This window comes from Podarcis melisellensis (genome assembly GCF_964234715.1).
Source record: "Podarcis melisellensis genome assembly, chromosome: 4".
Lineage (NCBI taxonomy): Eukaryota > Metazoa > Chordata > Lepidosauria > Squamata > Lacertidae > Podarcis > Podarcis melisellensis.
Window position 1 is genome coordinate 81622215 of NC_138531.1, and position 16977 is coordinate 81639191.

The 16977-nt window shown below is 41.4% G+C and overlaps 1 protein-coding gene across 1 annotated transcript in view; it reads right to left on the bottom strand.

Moving 5' to 3' along the window:
* Positions 1-589: 589 nt before the first annotated feature.
* Positions 590-16977, bottom strand: part of ZMYM2 (zinc finger MYM-type containing 2) — a 69530-nt gene continuing 53142 nt past the window's right edge. Inside the window, 17 exon segments of the mRNA XM_081909584.1 lie at positions 590-1482; positions 2175-2298; positions 3240-3408; positions 3411-3493; positions 3790-3904; positions 4690-4841; positions 5234-5402; positions 6291-6385; positions 7682-7807; positions 8843-9020; positions 10233-10348; positions 10488-10617; positions 11789-11823; positions 12418-12583; positions 13284-13456; positions 15244-15394; positions 16856-16972. Coding sequence (XP_081765710.1) covers positions 1290-1482; positions 2175-2298; positions 3240-3408; positions 3411-3493; positions 3790-3904; positions 4690-4841; positions 5234-5402; positions 6291-6385; positions 7682-7807; positions 8843-9020; positions 10233-10348; positions 10488-10617; positions 11789-11823; positions 12418-12583; positions 13284-13456; positions 15244-15394; positions 16856-16972 — 2292 coding nt within the window. The 3' untranslated portion in view covers positions 590-1289.

Sequence of the window (16977 nt, forward strand, 5' to 3'; positions counted from 1 at the left end):
CAGAGTCCTCCAGATGTTGCTGTACTATAGTTCCCATCACACCCAGGCAGCATGGCCAATGGCCAGGGAAGATGGGAAATGTAGTCGAACGAAAGCAAGCGTTGGTACTTACTGTGATAAGTCCCTTTTTTGTAGGGAGGAAGAGGCTCCTGTGTGGGTTATACCTGCCTACCTCTCCACTGGCAGGAGGTCAAACTTTCGAGAGCATAAACCAGGGGGCAGGGCAACCCTGCTTTCTCTCTTTTGGTGCGTCTGGAGCTGCCAGCAAGAGCAACCTGCAAAGGAGCTGGCAGGAAGCTGAACTGGCGAAGAACTGCCCTGTACCCTCTCAGAAATTTGATTTCCTGCCGGTGGACGCGGGCAGTGACAACCCACACAGGATCGCCTTCCTCCACTACAGGAGAATCACTTGGGTTACCCTGGCAAGTTTGTTTTAAAATGCAGCCAGGTTAGGAAAGAATGAACAGGAAAGTTGTTGAACTGTGTATATTCCCCAACGGCAAGGTATGTCTAAATGGCCTTTATGTTTTCACCTTGTGCTCTTATGCAACATGTACTGTAATTGTAAGGGCAAATTCAGAGTCGCAGATAAGGAAAGGATACTAAGATCTTTTTAATAAGGGCAACCAAAAGAAAAGAAAAAGTTGTTTCACCAGGATAGATTCACATTACAGTACATCAACATCGACAGCATTCTCTTTCGTCTATTTTTGGTACATAAGATGGAACCTCTCTACATAACCTCGTAAGGCTTCAGTAACTAAGAGTAAAAAACCTATTAGTTTACAATTTCTTTAAAAAATTCTGAAAGACACAGCAAGTTCTAAACTTTAGTAGTGCTACCCATACACAACTACCTGATTTCAGAACCCAGTAAGAGCCCAAACGTCTTTTTCAAGGAAGCTCTGCAGCAGTGAAGTTGTGCAATATGGATGTTGCTTACTATGACTAAAAAAGAATAAAAGAGAGAAAGAAATACACATGGCACATTCTCATTCATGTTTTGCAATGTAAAAAGTTACAAACATACCTAACCAAATAAATAATAATTAAAAAAAAAGATGAATGTGTTTGTTAAGTATCCTAAAACCACTATGGAGAATAATGGCCACATTCGCTCACAGATTATTTACATGGTAATACCCAGCTGAGGGTACACTGCTACAAAACGTGTTAAACAAAGAGTAAACTTGAAATGTTTTACTTTTTTTCCATAATAAAAGTCTAGCAGCTTGACTAGCTAATGCTGTTGTGTTTTCCTTTTCCCCCACAGAGAGTTTGGAAAGTGTTTAATCTATGTCTTCATCCAGTTCGTAATTGTCTTTATCATAAATATCTTTTACTAAAAGAACCCGTACGAGCATGTTTTCCAATGTATTGCGATCCACTGAGGTGGAGGTGTACCAGACCGTGCTGTCTGAGGGAACCGGGTAGGCTGGCTGCAAATAGAACACATCCATTCTCTGACTGAGATTGGGCGGGCTGAAAGGTGAGAAGAGGACAAGATGAAAACAACAACAACGCAGCCTATCCACATAGACATTCATTCATATGCTGTCAGGGTACAACTACGGTTTTCCACACACTTCTGTTAGAGCAGAAAAGCACCTAGTTAAGTAGTGACTTCATGTAACATGCAAAAGCTAGTACCTTAACACAAGTCACACTATGGAAAAGTTCGTAAAATCAGTATTTATCATCCCTAAACCCACTGAGAAACAAGCAACTGAGGTTTACTACTGCAAACAGCCCAAGGATGATCATATTCAGACTTTTCTACTGTTGTCCTGTCCATTCTTCCTTTAACAATCTGAATCTTATCATGAATGTTTAGATACATGCCTAGTGCTCCCCCTATTGGCTTTTCAGCAGAAGCAAGGCAGACATGGGTACAAATAAAACTATTTTGGTGTAGCCCACCAACTCAAAATAAGCAGAGGAAAAAGACCTGGGAAAAAGAGGGGATCTTGTGAGACAATCCAAATGGAAACAGTCCAAACATTCATGCAGACAAAGAGGTCACTGCCATTACAGATCATATTGTTTTTAAAGAAATAAGGAAGAATTATGCTTGCATTATGCTGTATCTTTCTTATGAGATAACAGAGAGAACAGAAACAATAAGAAACAGATTTACATATACACAGGCTTCACCGCTATTGTTATTTCAATACCTCTTAGATAAGTAGCATTCAAACATTTTCACAGGGCATCTAGAGGGATCCGCTGTGTTCTCAGTTTGTTCAAATACCGGCTCATCATCTTCATGCTTCCTTTTTCCTGTAGTAATTTTATCTTCTAGAACAGAAAAAAAGAAAAAAAAGGAAGAGACAAAAGACTATCAGAATGGAATGAATGGAGTGCAAGCCCAAAGGCTACAGTCCTGGAAAGCTGAACCTTCCCATCTAAACCCAACAGCCCTGCCCCACAAATGGCTGTGTGATTTGGAAGGTGGAGGTATGTGGAGAGTGAGAAGGTTAGGGTTAAGCATTCCTTCCCCAGCTGCCACCCCACACATTATTCCCCCCCCCCACAATAAATCAGTAACTCTAACTTTCTCCTGAAGGGGTGAAGCTGCAGACAGAAGGCCAGAGGATGGATCCCAAAGCAGTGTGGGCTGGTGGTACCCCACCCCTGCCACAAGGAATGATAGCTACATCTCCTCAGCTGCTAAGTAGTGACTGAGCAGCCCTCAGTTTACAGCAGCTCTTTCTCAATGCTATGCAAAGAATGGGGAAGAGCGAGGTGTTCTATGTGATACACGACAGGGTAGAATATAAAAGAGCAATGAACCTGCCTTGAATAAAATCCATAACTTCTGTCCTTTAAGTGTGGCTGTGGTTTCTTTGCCACAGCTTTGTGGGAGTGCCACATGGTTTGGCTTCAAGCACATGGTTTGGCTTCAAGGAGGCACAACTGAGAGACACCTGGTCAGAAACTCTGGAGGTGCAGTGCTAACCAGTGGAGACAATACAGAGCTGAGTGTGCAATCTGCCCTCTTTCCAGAGGCAGACCTCTCCCCTTTAGCTAGAGGTCAGCCACTGCCTCAGGTCTGTCTGAGAGAGATGGCACTATTGCTGTTGATTTCTTACCCACCCTCCACCACAGGGTCCCAGGGCAGGTTGCGGAAATTTAGAAGCCTGTATAAATTCATAGAGCCAAGTAAGTAGCCCAGTGGCCCTTTCGATTGGGCCAAATATGGATGCTGCCACCATATTCACTTCAGAATGCTATGGTACCTTCGTTATCCGTTCCACATAAGGAGGAAACCTGGTATCTCAGACAAGCTTTGCTATCCATTGTTACGGGATTTTTCTTCCAGTGCCTATAAACGGTGCCAAAGGAAAGTCTTAAGTGCTGCTCCACTGTTTTCAGGCCAAAATACTTGGTGTTGAAGTAGAACAGTGTGTATTTAGAAGAGCAACTGGAGAGTGGGATCCTAACTGCTTTATCCTCCACAGATAGTCTTCTTCAACCCGAGAAAAAATTGAACCTGGTAGGAGAGGGGGGGGAGGAGATGAGTATTCTGTAAATGAACCTATGGAATTTAACAAAAGAAAAATGTGCTAAACTGAATTATCAGTTATATCTCTCAGAAATATCTGCTACAAATTAAAAATTCACAGTCCCACCTCTTCAGTCTAACCAATCAATTGAAGTTTACATATCTCTACGACTGACAATCAGCTTCATGGAACTTAAAACACGGAGTTTTAATTGCACTGAACTTGCTAAAGGAGCATGAATTCAGAAAGAAAAGAGGATAATGACCAAGACAAGAACAGTTACCGTCTGGAAGTATGCTTGGTTGCCAGCATCTGAGTATTTTATTTATTTCCTGCTCGAATGTTTGATAGTCTGGATCCAAGAAGATATTATCCTTTCTATTGCTTCCGTTCAAATACTACAAGAAAAGAGGAAAAGCAAAATATTTAGTAGACCAAGACAAAAAAAAAAAAAAAAAAAAAAGCAAAAACTATTCCTTATATATACATATGAAAGCAGGCCATTTATTCATTTTAAGTTTTACAAACCACTCTCCCTCCAAAAATGAATTCCTGCGTAGTACACAAAGTAATTTAAAATTACAGAAAAGGATATGGTTAAAAGTGTTTGAAGGTCTGAATATTTTTATATATTTTAAGCTGCTGTATTTTATGCTAACCCTTCTTGCTTATGGTAGCATCTCAAGTTTAACACATTTGTCTCAGTTTAGTAATTAACAGGCTTGTCAAATATTAGGTTGGATTAATAGCTTCCATTCCCTTCCATTCCCTTAGGTTCTTCCTGTTCAAAGGCCTTTGAACTAAGAGAGGAGATAATTATCCTCTGGACTTCTGTTACTGGGTGCTAGGAGCAAGCTTTTTGTGACTAGAATTGCACTCATGGAAGCTTTGGATACAACAACCAATTTATTCTACAGACCAAGACACCTAGTAGCATTAGTTACAAAAAACATATTTAATCGTGGGGGGCGTGGAGAGAGACGCAGAAGGGGAAGGGAACGGTTTTGGGTTGAAAGAAAGCAAAAAGTATTTGTTTTCCACTTCAGCCAGTTCCACTTTGGCCACGTTTACTTTTAGAAAGTATTTCAACAGGTAATTCCTTATTTTGCCACTGCCAGTCTTTCATTCAAGATTATCATGATATCTCTCCCATACAGATTACACTGTTGTTAAAATGACTCACTTCCTGAATCCCAAGACACAAATAATAGATGCTGTCAGGTGCGTAGTTTTCCCCATTTGGTCTCCGGATCTCATTAACGAAGTGTGCCAACCCAAAGTTTAGCTCAGCAGACGTATGCGACACGATGTCTTCTTTCAATTTCACTGTTTTAGCTGTAGCGCAAAATATTGAGAATCATGTAACGCAAACTCCATGTCATAAAACAAAGCATCTAGCAGAATACAGGAAATAGATAAAACGCATACAAAAGAAAATGCAAACACTATTGAAGAAGCCCATCTCAGATAAGAGAATTTTTTCACTAAAACTGGCAATTTCCATTAACACTTTTATAACACTTAACTATTTGGTACTCGTAGTTATTATTTGTAATATCTTGCTATGACCCTGTTTCACAGATCAGGCACTCAAGCTGAGAGCAACTTGCCCAAAGCCACCCCAACAAAACATGGTAAAGCAGAATTCGAACCCCTATCTAATCTCAACCCACTGTCTAAGCTTGCCTGCCAGACCTGAGACTTATAGCTAAGTAGGAAATACTTACTTGAATTCAGCTCATCTAATACTGGCAGATCTTCATCTAGATTCCTAGTTTTTACCCAGTGTTTCCACGCATTTACACCATACGCATACTTGAAGGGGAAACTGCACTCTGAATTCTCAGAGCTATCATCCTGAGAGTGGTACTCTGACACTGCTTTTCTCTTCGCTCCCTGCCATTAAAACAGATCTGTAAACATTACTGCTTATAAACATTGAATTTACACCACTTCTGCACTCTACTATGGGCAAATGAAAGCCAAGAAAGTCATAAATACCAGCCATCAAGTTTTTTTTTAAAAAAACCAAAAACACCCAAGTAATACTTGCACTTTACTGAGCTCAAATCAGCATAATGGTTCCCTATAATATAATCCCTTTCAATAACTGTTCTGCACTAAGATCCAAAGTTGGTTTTAATTATGCAATAAATAATAATGATGATGATGATGATGATGATGCAATTATTGTTTAACAATTAGGGCCACCAGTGTAAAGGCACTTTACAGCATTGTTTTCAGAGGCAACAAGCTTGAGAGAGGTAAACTACATTATGGAGTTGGGAATAATTTTATTCAACATTATGTCTAAAAGGCAGTATTAAAATTTTAGATTTACCTTTGGAAAGATAGGTAAGACATGTGTGAGAACTCCAAACATTTGTGTTACTTTAAGAATTACTCTTAGGGGTGTTGGTGCTTGAGGAGGAAAATCTAAATGGAGATCTTCCCTGATTTAATTTGAAGCATGGTCCATTTAGAAAGGCATTATCTAAAGGAAGCTCCATTGTATCAAAGGAAGTGGCATAAAATGACTATCGTGCTGTTTACACAGCTCCCTTTCATTTCAGTAGGTTTAGTTCAAGAGACCTTCTCAGTGCCCCCCCCCCAAAAAAAAACTTCAATAGCACACGACTGTCACCTAATGAAATGCTTCACCTTCATTCATGGTAAGGCTATTTCAGGATCCTACTATACAAAAGGTCACAGCCATATCTTCCATTTCCCATGCAATGAATATAAGTTTGGAATACATTTCAGTCACAAAAACTATATGCGTACCTTCTTCTTAGTTCGAGGTCTTGGCTGTTCCTCGTATTCCTCTCCAAAGACAGGTGGCAGCAAAAATTCACTTTCTGTGTCAAGTTCCTCTGTTGCTGTACATATATTGGAAGGGTATGAATGCAGTTAAATGTCATGTAACCTAAAACTGTTGTATCGGGTGCATATAACTGACAGAAGCCTTAATTATTGTACAATGTGTTTTACACATTATTCATCAGTGCTGGTCTCTATTCTAGAAAAACTTGCAGAAGACAGTATTCTTGCACTGGTAGCATAACATTTATTGCTTTCTGCAAAAGTGGTTGCTTCAGTAGCGCTTGAGTAAGACAACAATTTATCACTTCATTCCTACTCCCTTTGTTTTTTGGTATGAGAGAGAAAATGAGAGCAGTGCAGTTGAGGTGCAGGAAATGGAGTCTAGCATTGGTTTGCTAGAATAATGAGACCTTCCAAGGTGAAAGCATGTAAGTTGACAGGGATATCTAGTCCCTCCTCGTGTAGATATAAAATTTTGAACCAAGTTTGACGGCCAATAGGTTCAAGACAAACAAAATGCAGAACTCATAGTAACAAGATGTGGTGACTGTGACCATGGAATATGGCTTTAATATGAATTAGAGCAGGTGTTGCCAACTCCCAAGAGACTGCGATCTACTTATAGAATTAAAAACTGGCAGTGATCTACCCCCATTTTTGCGGGGTTCAGGTCAAAGGTGTTGAGCTTTTTTTAGGGAGGAGGAAAGGGTTTTGGGGGGAGAAAGAGGAACAGCCACTCAACAACAAATCGCTGGGGAAACAAACGGCCTGACTGACTAAATTCTGTCTTCCGTTCTGCAGATTGTGCAACAATGGAGGGCGGGGCCAGATTCGATTTTACTGCTGCTAAGGAAAGGGACCTAGCGATTGACCACGATCTACCAAAACCTCCTGGGATCTACCAGTAGATCACGATCGACCTGTTGGACATCCCTGAATCAAAGGATAGCTATGGCTTACAGCCAGAACAGTAAGAAAAGAGTAACAGTTGCACCCATTTTCAAGGGAATTCCAGATTAAGGGACAAAAACAGATTGCACCTTTCACCATCATGTCTTGCTTGAGAACTTCCAAAGGACACTAGATGACCAGAACGTCCAAGAATGCTGAACCAGATAGACAATGGCCTGATCCAGGCATTCAGGTGCACATATGCTCTCTTTTAAAAGGATAAAATGACCAACATGTTTGTAGATTGCTCTAAGCCACTGCAAAGGCTTTGAGTCAGAAACCATTAACACATTAATAAAACCAAGACATCCATGCAGGGAGGAAGGGATGAAAACAAGCGTTAAAGAAGTTGGCCCCATGCTGGCATTAATCCTATCCATTTTAAAACTGAGTGTACAAACCTCTAGGAAAATCAACCTCAATGTCAAGGTCTGGCTCATATGGAATATCAGGCAAGCTTTCCTGTTTTTCTGTTTTACAGTCGAGCAATTCTGTCTCAGTTATTACATTTGTCTCAGTTATTACACCTGCAATTAAAGAAAGGCAATGTAACTAATGTGTGAACATGAACAATGGGTCTACTCTGAGTAAATTGTAGTCGAATACCACCCAGTATATTGGTTTTATTCTATTTAACAGGATTTATTATTCAAAAACAATATAAATTATTCATTGAAAATACCAATCAAGCCAAACTTTAAACCCTGTCCTAGGGCCTAAGACTAGAAACTTAGCTCCAGAATATAGCATCCATTAGGAAAAAGCGTTGCGTCTAGGAAAAGGAACACACAACAATCACTCTTTGCTCACACAGTCCACTGAGGAAAGAGAGGGAGCCTGTCGTCTCAAGAAAGTCCTGTATATATATCAAGAGGGTGAAGAAGAAAGCCGCAGGGCCAGTGCAAGTCAGCTGTCACTCAAATCCTAGTGCATGTGCACTCTCCTGCAGTCAATAGTAGTCATGAGGGCACAGCAGGGCAGGGCCACTTTTCTGACATCCTGTCACCACTGCTGCTGTAGCTTACTCAGGGGGGGCAAGCAGTGAGGTTGACACAGCGCAAATGCACCGGCGGGAGCACTGGATTAGTTCTGCTGGTGCACTGACACTGCACTGAGCTTGCTACCACCTCCACGCTTCCTCTCTCGGTAAGCCACAGCAATGGTGGTGAGGGGACGTCAGATAAGCAATCCAAACCCTGCCTCTAGTGCAATGCATCCTCTTTTCCAGAAGGGGACCCATCCGTGTTGAAATAGTCCCATGTCACCAAGGGAGGGAGACCACCCAAAGTCTAGGTATAGTTGCGCTATGGATGTCCACCTTCCATGGCCCTTTGCATAATACCATTTTATTCCCATCCAGATCACCACAATTGATATAGCCAGCCATATCAGCCACAAACCTCAAATGGAGAGGAGGGCAGGGAACAGAACTGTCTACACCATCCTGGCTTTTTTTTTTTACCCCTCTGAACCCACAGTGGGAGTGGGTTCACCACATAAGCACTGAGGACAGATTCAAATTTGCCAAACCAATAATAAAAAAGCCTGTTACCAAGACATACTTTTGAGCTCTTGAGGTTCCACTTTCTCCTCTTTTTCAGGCATCTCTTCTGCTACAGCCAGTGACTCCTCCTCAGCCTTCACAGGACTGGAATTTGTTTTGTTTTTTAGTTCTTCTATTGCTTCAAGTATCTTCTCGCTGCTCTCCAGTGTGGTGGGCAGAAAAACAGGAACTGGTACCTAGTATAGGAAAGATTAAACCATTAGTGACGAAAGTACCACTAACACCAAGAAAGCGGAACTGGAGTAAGTCCTCACAGCCATTTTTCCGAAGGAGAAACAACTAGTGGCATATAAATGTAGGGACAAACAGAAAAGGAGAAATAACTCACTTACTGCATACGCACCCAGGGGACTATAAGCAGAAGGCCACAAAAACAGGCTGAGTAATATATGTAAAGGCACAGCATTAAAAATAAAAAAGCCAGTGGGTGGGCTCTTTAATCCCACATGCTTCCATGAGCACAAGGGGGTGGGGGAGGATGTGATTTTGTAAATTCCCCCTTTCTTCTGCAGCCTCCCATGCTATTCCAACCAAAAGCTCTGCAGAAGATGCAGGGGCGGGGGGGGGGCAGTGCAAATGCACCAGTGGTAACACTGGATTAGCCCTGTTGGTGCAGTGTTACCTCCCCACCCACAGAGGTCTCTACTGGACACAACTGGATACAGCCCTACATTCTCCGGAATCTCAACCACTCCTATAAAAATAGGTTATTTCTGGTATACCCATTTAGAGGGATAACACAAGAATACATTTCAGTATATCAATGTTAGGGTGGTGGAAAAGATATGAATGCTCTGCATTAATTGGTTAATTCCATAAACAGGTTAGGTAAAGGTAAAGGGACCCCTGACCATTAGGTCCAATCGTGGCCAACTCTGGGGTTGTGGCGCTCATCTCGCTTTATTGGCCACGGGAGCCGGCGTACAGCTTTCAGGTCATGTGGCCAGCATGACTAAGCCGCTTCTGGCGAACCAGAGCAACACACGGAAAATCCATTTACCTTCCCGCCCGAGTGGTACCTATTTATCTACTTGCACTTTGACGTGCTTAGGGCTTCCTTATTACTTTCCTACCCTTGTATGCCTCACTTATCTCCATGTCTGACCAGGCTGCTGGTTTATGGGCATGCAATAAGAGGGGCACAGCTTTCTGTAGAAAGGTGTGGTACAACTTATTGAACTGATAAATGCATTTCGGCAATAGAACAGATGCCTGCGGAGAGAAGCATATTTAAGAGAGTGATCTGTTGAAGCCTAGCAGCTGCATATGACATCTCTTAAGAGGCACAATCAACAGATGATTCCAGTAAGAAAATATAGGATTACTAAACCATATTCCAGGCATGCAAAATACTACAAATTTTAAAACAAGGCTGAAATCTGGCTTACTGGAACAGGAACCGTTGTAGGAACTGGAACATTTTGACTACACATGTGCATAGGAACAGGTACATACACAGGAACTGGAACAGGTACAGGGATGTATTCTTTTTCCCAGCCATCATCTGAAACAAAAGACAGTATGCAGTTATAGACTAGCACGAGAAGGGTAGCATACAATCATGAGATTATAATTGTATTCCTCACAAACAATGTTGCAAAAGAAGGCGATTGGACAGCCCGTGCTTTGACTCAACAGTTTACCTGTCTGACAAGATTTCGTTTGCATGTGAGGTTTACAGTATGTTGCTTTAGTCATTGTCAGAGGTTTGCAAAGAACTGCTTTGTTCTTCATTTCTTTATTTGGTGTTGGGGAAGGAGGTGGTGCCGATCCCTGCGAATAAGGACATCAGTCAATATTAGCACCCCCAAAACAAAAGAAAGACCCCTAACAAGGGCAGGACAATAGCCCACTCAGCTGACACTGAAATTTCTTTAATACAGGATAAGGGAGGTAAAACCTCAGCGCCTAGGACTTGCTGATCGCATGGTTCGAATCCCCGCAGCGGGGTACACTCCCGTTGCTCGGTCCCAGCGCCTGCCAACCTAGTGGTTTGAAAGCACCTCCGGGTGCAAGTAGATAAATAGGGACCGCTTACCAGCGGGAAGGTAAACGGCGTTCCGTGTGCTGCGCTGGCTCGCCAGATGCAGCTTGTCACGCTGGCCACGTGACCTGGAAGTGTCTGCGGACAGCGCTGGCTCCCGGCCTATAGAGTGAGATGAGCGCACAACCCTAGAGTCTGGCAAGACTGGCCCATACGGGCAGGGGTACCTTTACCTTTTTAAAGCTATAAATGGCCGCTTCTGAGAGCTCAAAATGGATTTTCTATAGTGATGTAAGAGGTGTAACAAGTCTAGTGGGAGGTACCACAAAGTCCAAGCCCTGAAGGGTCTTTCTTTTTAGAATAAAGCCTGCATTCTAGTGGATGTGGAGGAGAGTATTCAGTGTTCTATACAACTGGCAACAAGTAGGGAAGACACCCTAAACTCTTTTACATCAGTAACTCTCTAAAATCAATCTGTGATATCCAGCACAGGGCCTGAGGAGTTCCACTCATGCAGTGAGACTACTCTTCCCTCCCTTCTTCCCAAGCACCCCCCAAAACTGCTCAAAGGTCCTCTCCTCCAATCTTCTGGAGCAGATTTCGAAGGTGCCTGAGGGGCTTCAGGGGAGAGGGAAGGGAAGTTCTGTTCTGCAAGCAGAACAACATTGTTGGATACAAGAAAGTACGCATTAAATTGCTGCTGAGTTTGCAAGATCATCACAAGTTTCCTATATAATCATTAACCCACAACAGCTTGGCCCACCCAAGACACTTCTCAGAAGTGCCATGCCATAGAAGTTATGCTACAGAAAACAGACCTTGATTCTCTGAACTGGCAGATGGCCAATATAAGCCTATCAGGAGTTTTATTGTGAGCCAAAATACCAAAACAAATCCCCACCTATATTTTGTGGAATACAAGTACAATTAACCCAGCTATACAAGCTGCAATTTACTTACTGTGGTTTTTGTTCGGGGGGTTTGACAGCCCTGATCTATGAATGAGAGAAGAGAAAATTAACATAGTGCCATTTTTCTTATGCAGTTGTTATAAAAGGCAATACCAATGTTTTCAACCTGGTTGCACTACTACAGTAATAATGTATACCAGCCATGATGAACATTGTTTTGCCTTTATGGCTGGAGGCACTGTGTGTCTGAATGCCAGCTGCTGGACTCACAAGCAGGAAAGAGCTGTTGCACTGAGGCTTCCCATGGTAAGCCACAGTAAGAACAGGATGCTGGACAAGATGGACCACTGGACTGATCCAGCAGGCTTTTCTTTTGCCCTTAACATTGTTCAGCTAATTAACCGATTATCAAGTAGCAGGGGATCCTCCTAAGAATGGGGGGAAATGTGTCTGTTTTCATTTTTTGAAAAGACTATCCATTTTTGTCCACTGATCATGCAGGCTGACATGCTGAGCTCTGGGGTGATCCCTGCTTATCTCTGTGCACCATGTTATTGCATAGATGGCTCCAGTGCTTTATCTTAAAAGAGCTCTTTTGGAAGCTCATATTGCTTGACTTTCCTGAAGTACATCGTCTCTTTTTTTATTCTGTGTTGTTAGTTACGGGAAGTATCATACCATACTGCAAGTTTTCTGGTCCTTTCTGTGTTGCCATATTAGGTTCATTTTGTTGACAGTAGAAACGTAGAAGACAGTGCTGATCGCAGAAATGCTTCATCTCTCCTCTCCACTGGACTTTCTCCCTAAGAGTTCCTTGAGTTTTGCAACAGTCACACCTTGCGGCCTTAAAAACAATTTCAATGTTGTTAACTAGAGAAAGAATTACTACCATACATGTGATATAAATACTATTCTAAAAGGTGTTTAGACTGGGCAGCTGAAAAGGGAAAATAAGGAACAGTAATACCTTTGAAATATTTTTAAGCAGCACAGTTCTACTGTGAAATTCCTTCCAAGGGAGGCTTACCTGGAGCCTTCAATACATATCTTTAGGAACCAGGCAAAAACATTCCTCTTCTCCCAGGCTATAGGCTAATTAAACAATTGATGGCTTTTTAAACTCTGTGTGTGTGTGTGTGTGTGTGTGTGGAGGGGGGAAAGCTATTTTGTTTGTTTGTTATTAAGGTATGTATTTTTGTGTTTTTATATTGTAGATGACCCTGTGATCTTTGGATGAAGGGTGATATAGAAATATTATTATTATTATCATCATTATTATTATTACTAATACTACTACTACTACAATAAAAAGGACCGGGCAAAAGCAAAATGCCTGGGGGCATTTCTCTGGGAGTCTGCATGTTGGCACACCTTTAGGAAGCCGTAGTTCGGCTTTCTGTATCATGCAAACCAAATTATAGCATGTTATATAGCTGCACTTCTTTATTTATATGCATCATTTGGATCAACAATATTTTGGATAGTTTATCTCTCAATCTTCATTTCTTTTCAAGCTTTTGAATACTTATGGAATACTGCATTACCTTATAGTACCAGTCTTGAAATTTTCTACAACACTCTTCACTGCAGAAATCTCTTACTACTCCATCAAGTTCCTTAGTTGCTCCTTTTTTACAGAGCTGAGAGCAATAATTACAAGTGACGCACCGTAATCCTAACCGCCTTGCAAAATCTTGTTTGTACAGCAGCTTGCAACCTGGAAAAAGAAAAATGACACAGACAGTTGATGAAACCTATATGATATGGGCCCCTGCTGTGGGTGTCTATGTGCACTGTATTTAAACCTATCTTTAGTTGTTGCTTGGATTATTTTTAAAACTATTTTTCATTATTCTCTTTTTGTGTATGATTCTGTATAGTTTGAGATGTGAAAGGGTATTGAAAAATGAATAATAATACAAGATAAAATATATTGATCAAATACTACTAAACACTGAAAAGCTTTTGCTCAATAAGACTTTTTTTTTACATTAAACTTATCCAAACATATCTATATAAGATTCTCTTCCAGCAGAATACTTCGTTAAGAAACAAAATTTAGCCATGCCCCTGGCTGAAGTGGATTTGTATAAACAGGGGTTTTATCACTGAAAACAAAATTGCCTGGCTCATTATTTCATATTCTAGATGTCCATCTGGTTTCAACTGAGGTTGAAGTGTATAACTTTTTATTTTATTTTTCTGTGGTTCACTGCTCCATCTAGTGGAGATGCCATGAACAAATCCACACATTAGAATTGCGTCCCTGGTTTTATTTTGCATAGATTATAGGTTTAAATAAAGGTGCTTCCTAGCCATATATGACAATCCAATAGCAAAGACATTCGAGGGCTTTAGACTGTTTTATATACCATCTCAGCAAAATTCCCAAATAGTGGTTGGTCTGAATGGTCCGAAAAGGAGAATACACTGAAACCTCAAAATCCACTTACTTTTTAAGGCCACCTTGATCTTGCTGTCCCCCCCCCCAAAAAAAAACCAACAACAGAGAAAGGCCAGCTTTTTTGCACTGTGTTGCAAAAGATGCACAATCCCCCAGGGCCACCCCAAGACATTTGCTGCCTGAGGCTAAAGTTAGAATGGTGCTCCTACCATACCATGTACAGAAGCTGACTGGACTAGCAATTAATCCTATTGAGGTGAAGGCCAGTTCATGCAGCATAAACAGTTCTGTCCTCCAACAGCAGGCTACAACCAGGGGACCAGGAGGAATATCCTGCCACTGTCCCCTAAACATTTGCCACCTGAGCTGACCATCTCACTCTGCCTAATGGCAAGCCCTGTCTTGTCCTCTGTTCTTTTCCCAAATTCCCAGATAATGCTAGCAGGTGGGGAACGAATGTGGAAAAACATAGGCTCAGGTTTCCTGTATCAGAAGCTGTTTCTACAGTACAGTGTGTGTGTGTATGTGTGTGGACATGCAGTGGACAAGAGTTAAGGCATTTTTGTAGCACGTGATGCAATTTGCTGGTCTATATTAGATTTTGCAATGTAGTAGATGTGCAAAATCTAAACAAAAAAATAAATTCAATTGATTCAAGCAGTAGTGCACTAGGGGTGGAATCTAATGCTGCACAAATGGACTCATGCTCACACAAGGAGCCCCCCCCCCGCTTCTTTCGTCCTCCTTGCAACGCCCCCTAATCTGCCCCTAAGGACCCTCCACAGAATATACTGAGGGCAAGCAAAAGGCTGCAGGGGGAAGGACAAGAAGGCGAAACCTTGGAAGTCCATTTGGCTTCCATGCGGACAGCATTGTATACTGGATGTTGATATTACTCAGCCATGAGTCTGTCTAGGTATCAGATGACAAAAACTACCTCAGATCAAATAAATGGCAGGCTACGGCCTACTAGCTCCTTCAGTTAGGCCCCAGACACATCCCAAACTGGTTCACATGTTTTTGTAATGTTGAAATACTTAAATACTACGTTTACAAATGACAATATTGGTAGCAATATGCACCAGAGAGACACAACACACCTTCACTACAGAATGGTCTCTTGATACCAGAAAATTTCACCGTTTCATGCAGAGTCTTCTCCTCTTGACAGTATTCACAGTATGTTACTATACAATGTAGTTTCTTATAATCATCAGAACAAATTTTACTGCAGAACTGATACACTTTGTTCTAATGGAAAAAATACCACAGAAGATAAATGGGCAAGTTAGAAGACTTCAAACAAAAAAGGCAAAAAGTTACATTAGCTTAAGACATTTTATCCAAAGAAAATAAATCCTTATTCACGAGAAACTTTACCCTTCAGGAAAAAGGCCATGTGTTTGTTTTTTAAAGCAAAGGAGAATCCGCTTGACTATTAGTTCTTTAAAATGTCAAATCAACCAACAATATCAAGAATATGACATATTAAGGCTTTTATAGTTTGACTAATAAAAGTAAGAACTGTGTTTTTTTAAACCAAGGATTGGGCAATGTTGCTTGCTGGGCACAGTTGCCAGATTAGCAAAAGCCATTCTATAGGAATAAAGAGGGCAGAGCTGTTTCTATGTATTTTCAAATTAATGTTCTGCAGCTAACTTGCAAAGCAGACTTTGCACACCCACAGCAAGTTCCAGCAGCAGTAAGAGCTCCAGCTGGTTTGAAGAACTAGGGTGTCTTTGTCCATTCCACCCCATTTCCTAGGAGCAGGATAAATAGTTCTCCACACTCCTCTCAGAATACCACAAAGTATTTTACGTACAGCCATGCATGCACAAACAAACAACATTTTCATGGGAGGAAAACCAAAGGCTGCAATGTGAGCAGGGCATTGTTTTCTACATTGGGTTTTTCTCCCGTCTATCTAATAATTTAGAATACATGGGCGATTTACAACTTATAAGAAACAGATAGAGTCATGCCTTGGGCTAAATACACTTCAGGATAAGTATTTTCGGGTTGCGCTCCACGGCGACCCAGAAGTAACGGAGCACGTTATTTCCGGGTTTCGCCGCTTGCGCATGCGCAGCTGGTCAAAATTATGTCACGCACATGAACGGAAGCGGCAAAACACGACCCTTGCAGACGCGTCTTACGTTCTATTCAGGATGCGAACGGGGCTCCGGAACAGATCCCGTTTGCATCCCGAGGTACCACTGTACTAGAAAACAAGACACTGTGTGCCTGAGAGAAAGAACTAGCAGTAACTGGAACCATAGATGTCTGGAATGTGTTGGTCATCAAGAATGTATTCCTTTTCTTTTGTCCTAACAGTTTCCCCATGAATCCAACAACTCACACATAATTTGAATAATAAAATAAAATTGGGGTGGAAGATCTGGAGCTGAAATGTCTGCAATGCTAGGTCCGCCTTCTTAGGGAGGGTTTTTCATAGCTGAGGCACTGCTATAGAAAATGCCCTTTCCTTGGTAGGTATTATAGTGTATCTCTACTAACGAGTGAATTTTGCATAGTCACTCTAGAAGACCTTAAAGAATGAAAAGGCTGGTAACATTCAACTAGGATTATTAAAGAAATATTAAACAGCGACTTGGTTGGGCTATAAAGATTTTAAATACATCAATAAAGTATCAACAACATTTTATGTTCAATACAAGAGGTACATATGCCATTTTGATATAATTTACTTACTTCCCATTCCAGTACTTCAGGCTTTGAGCAGAAAGTATTTTTGCAATAATTGCATTTCAACTGAATATCACTCGGAGCCACAAACTGGCCATTGGTTGAAGATTGTACACTAAGAGTCTGAA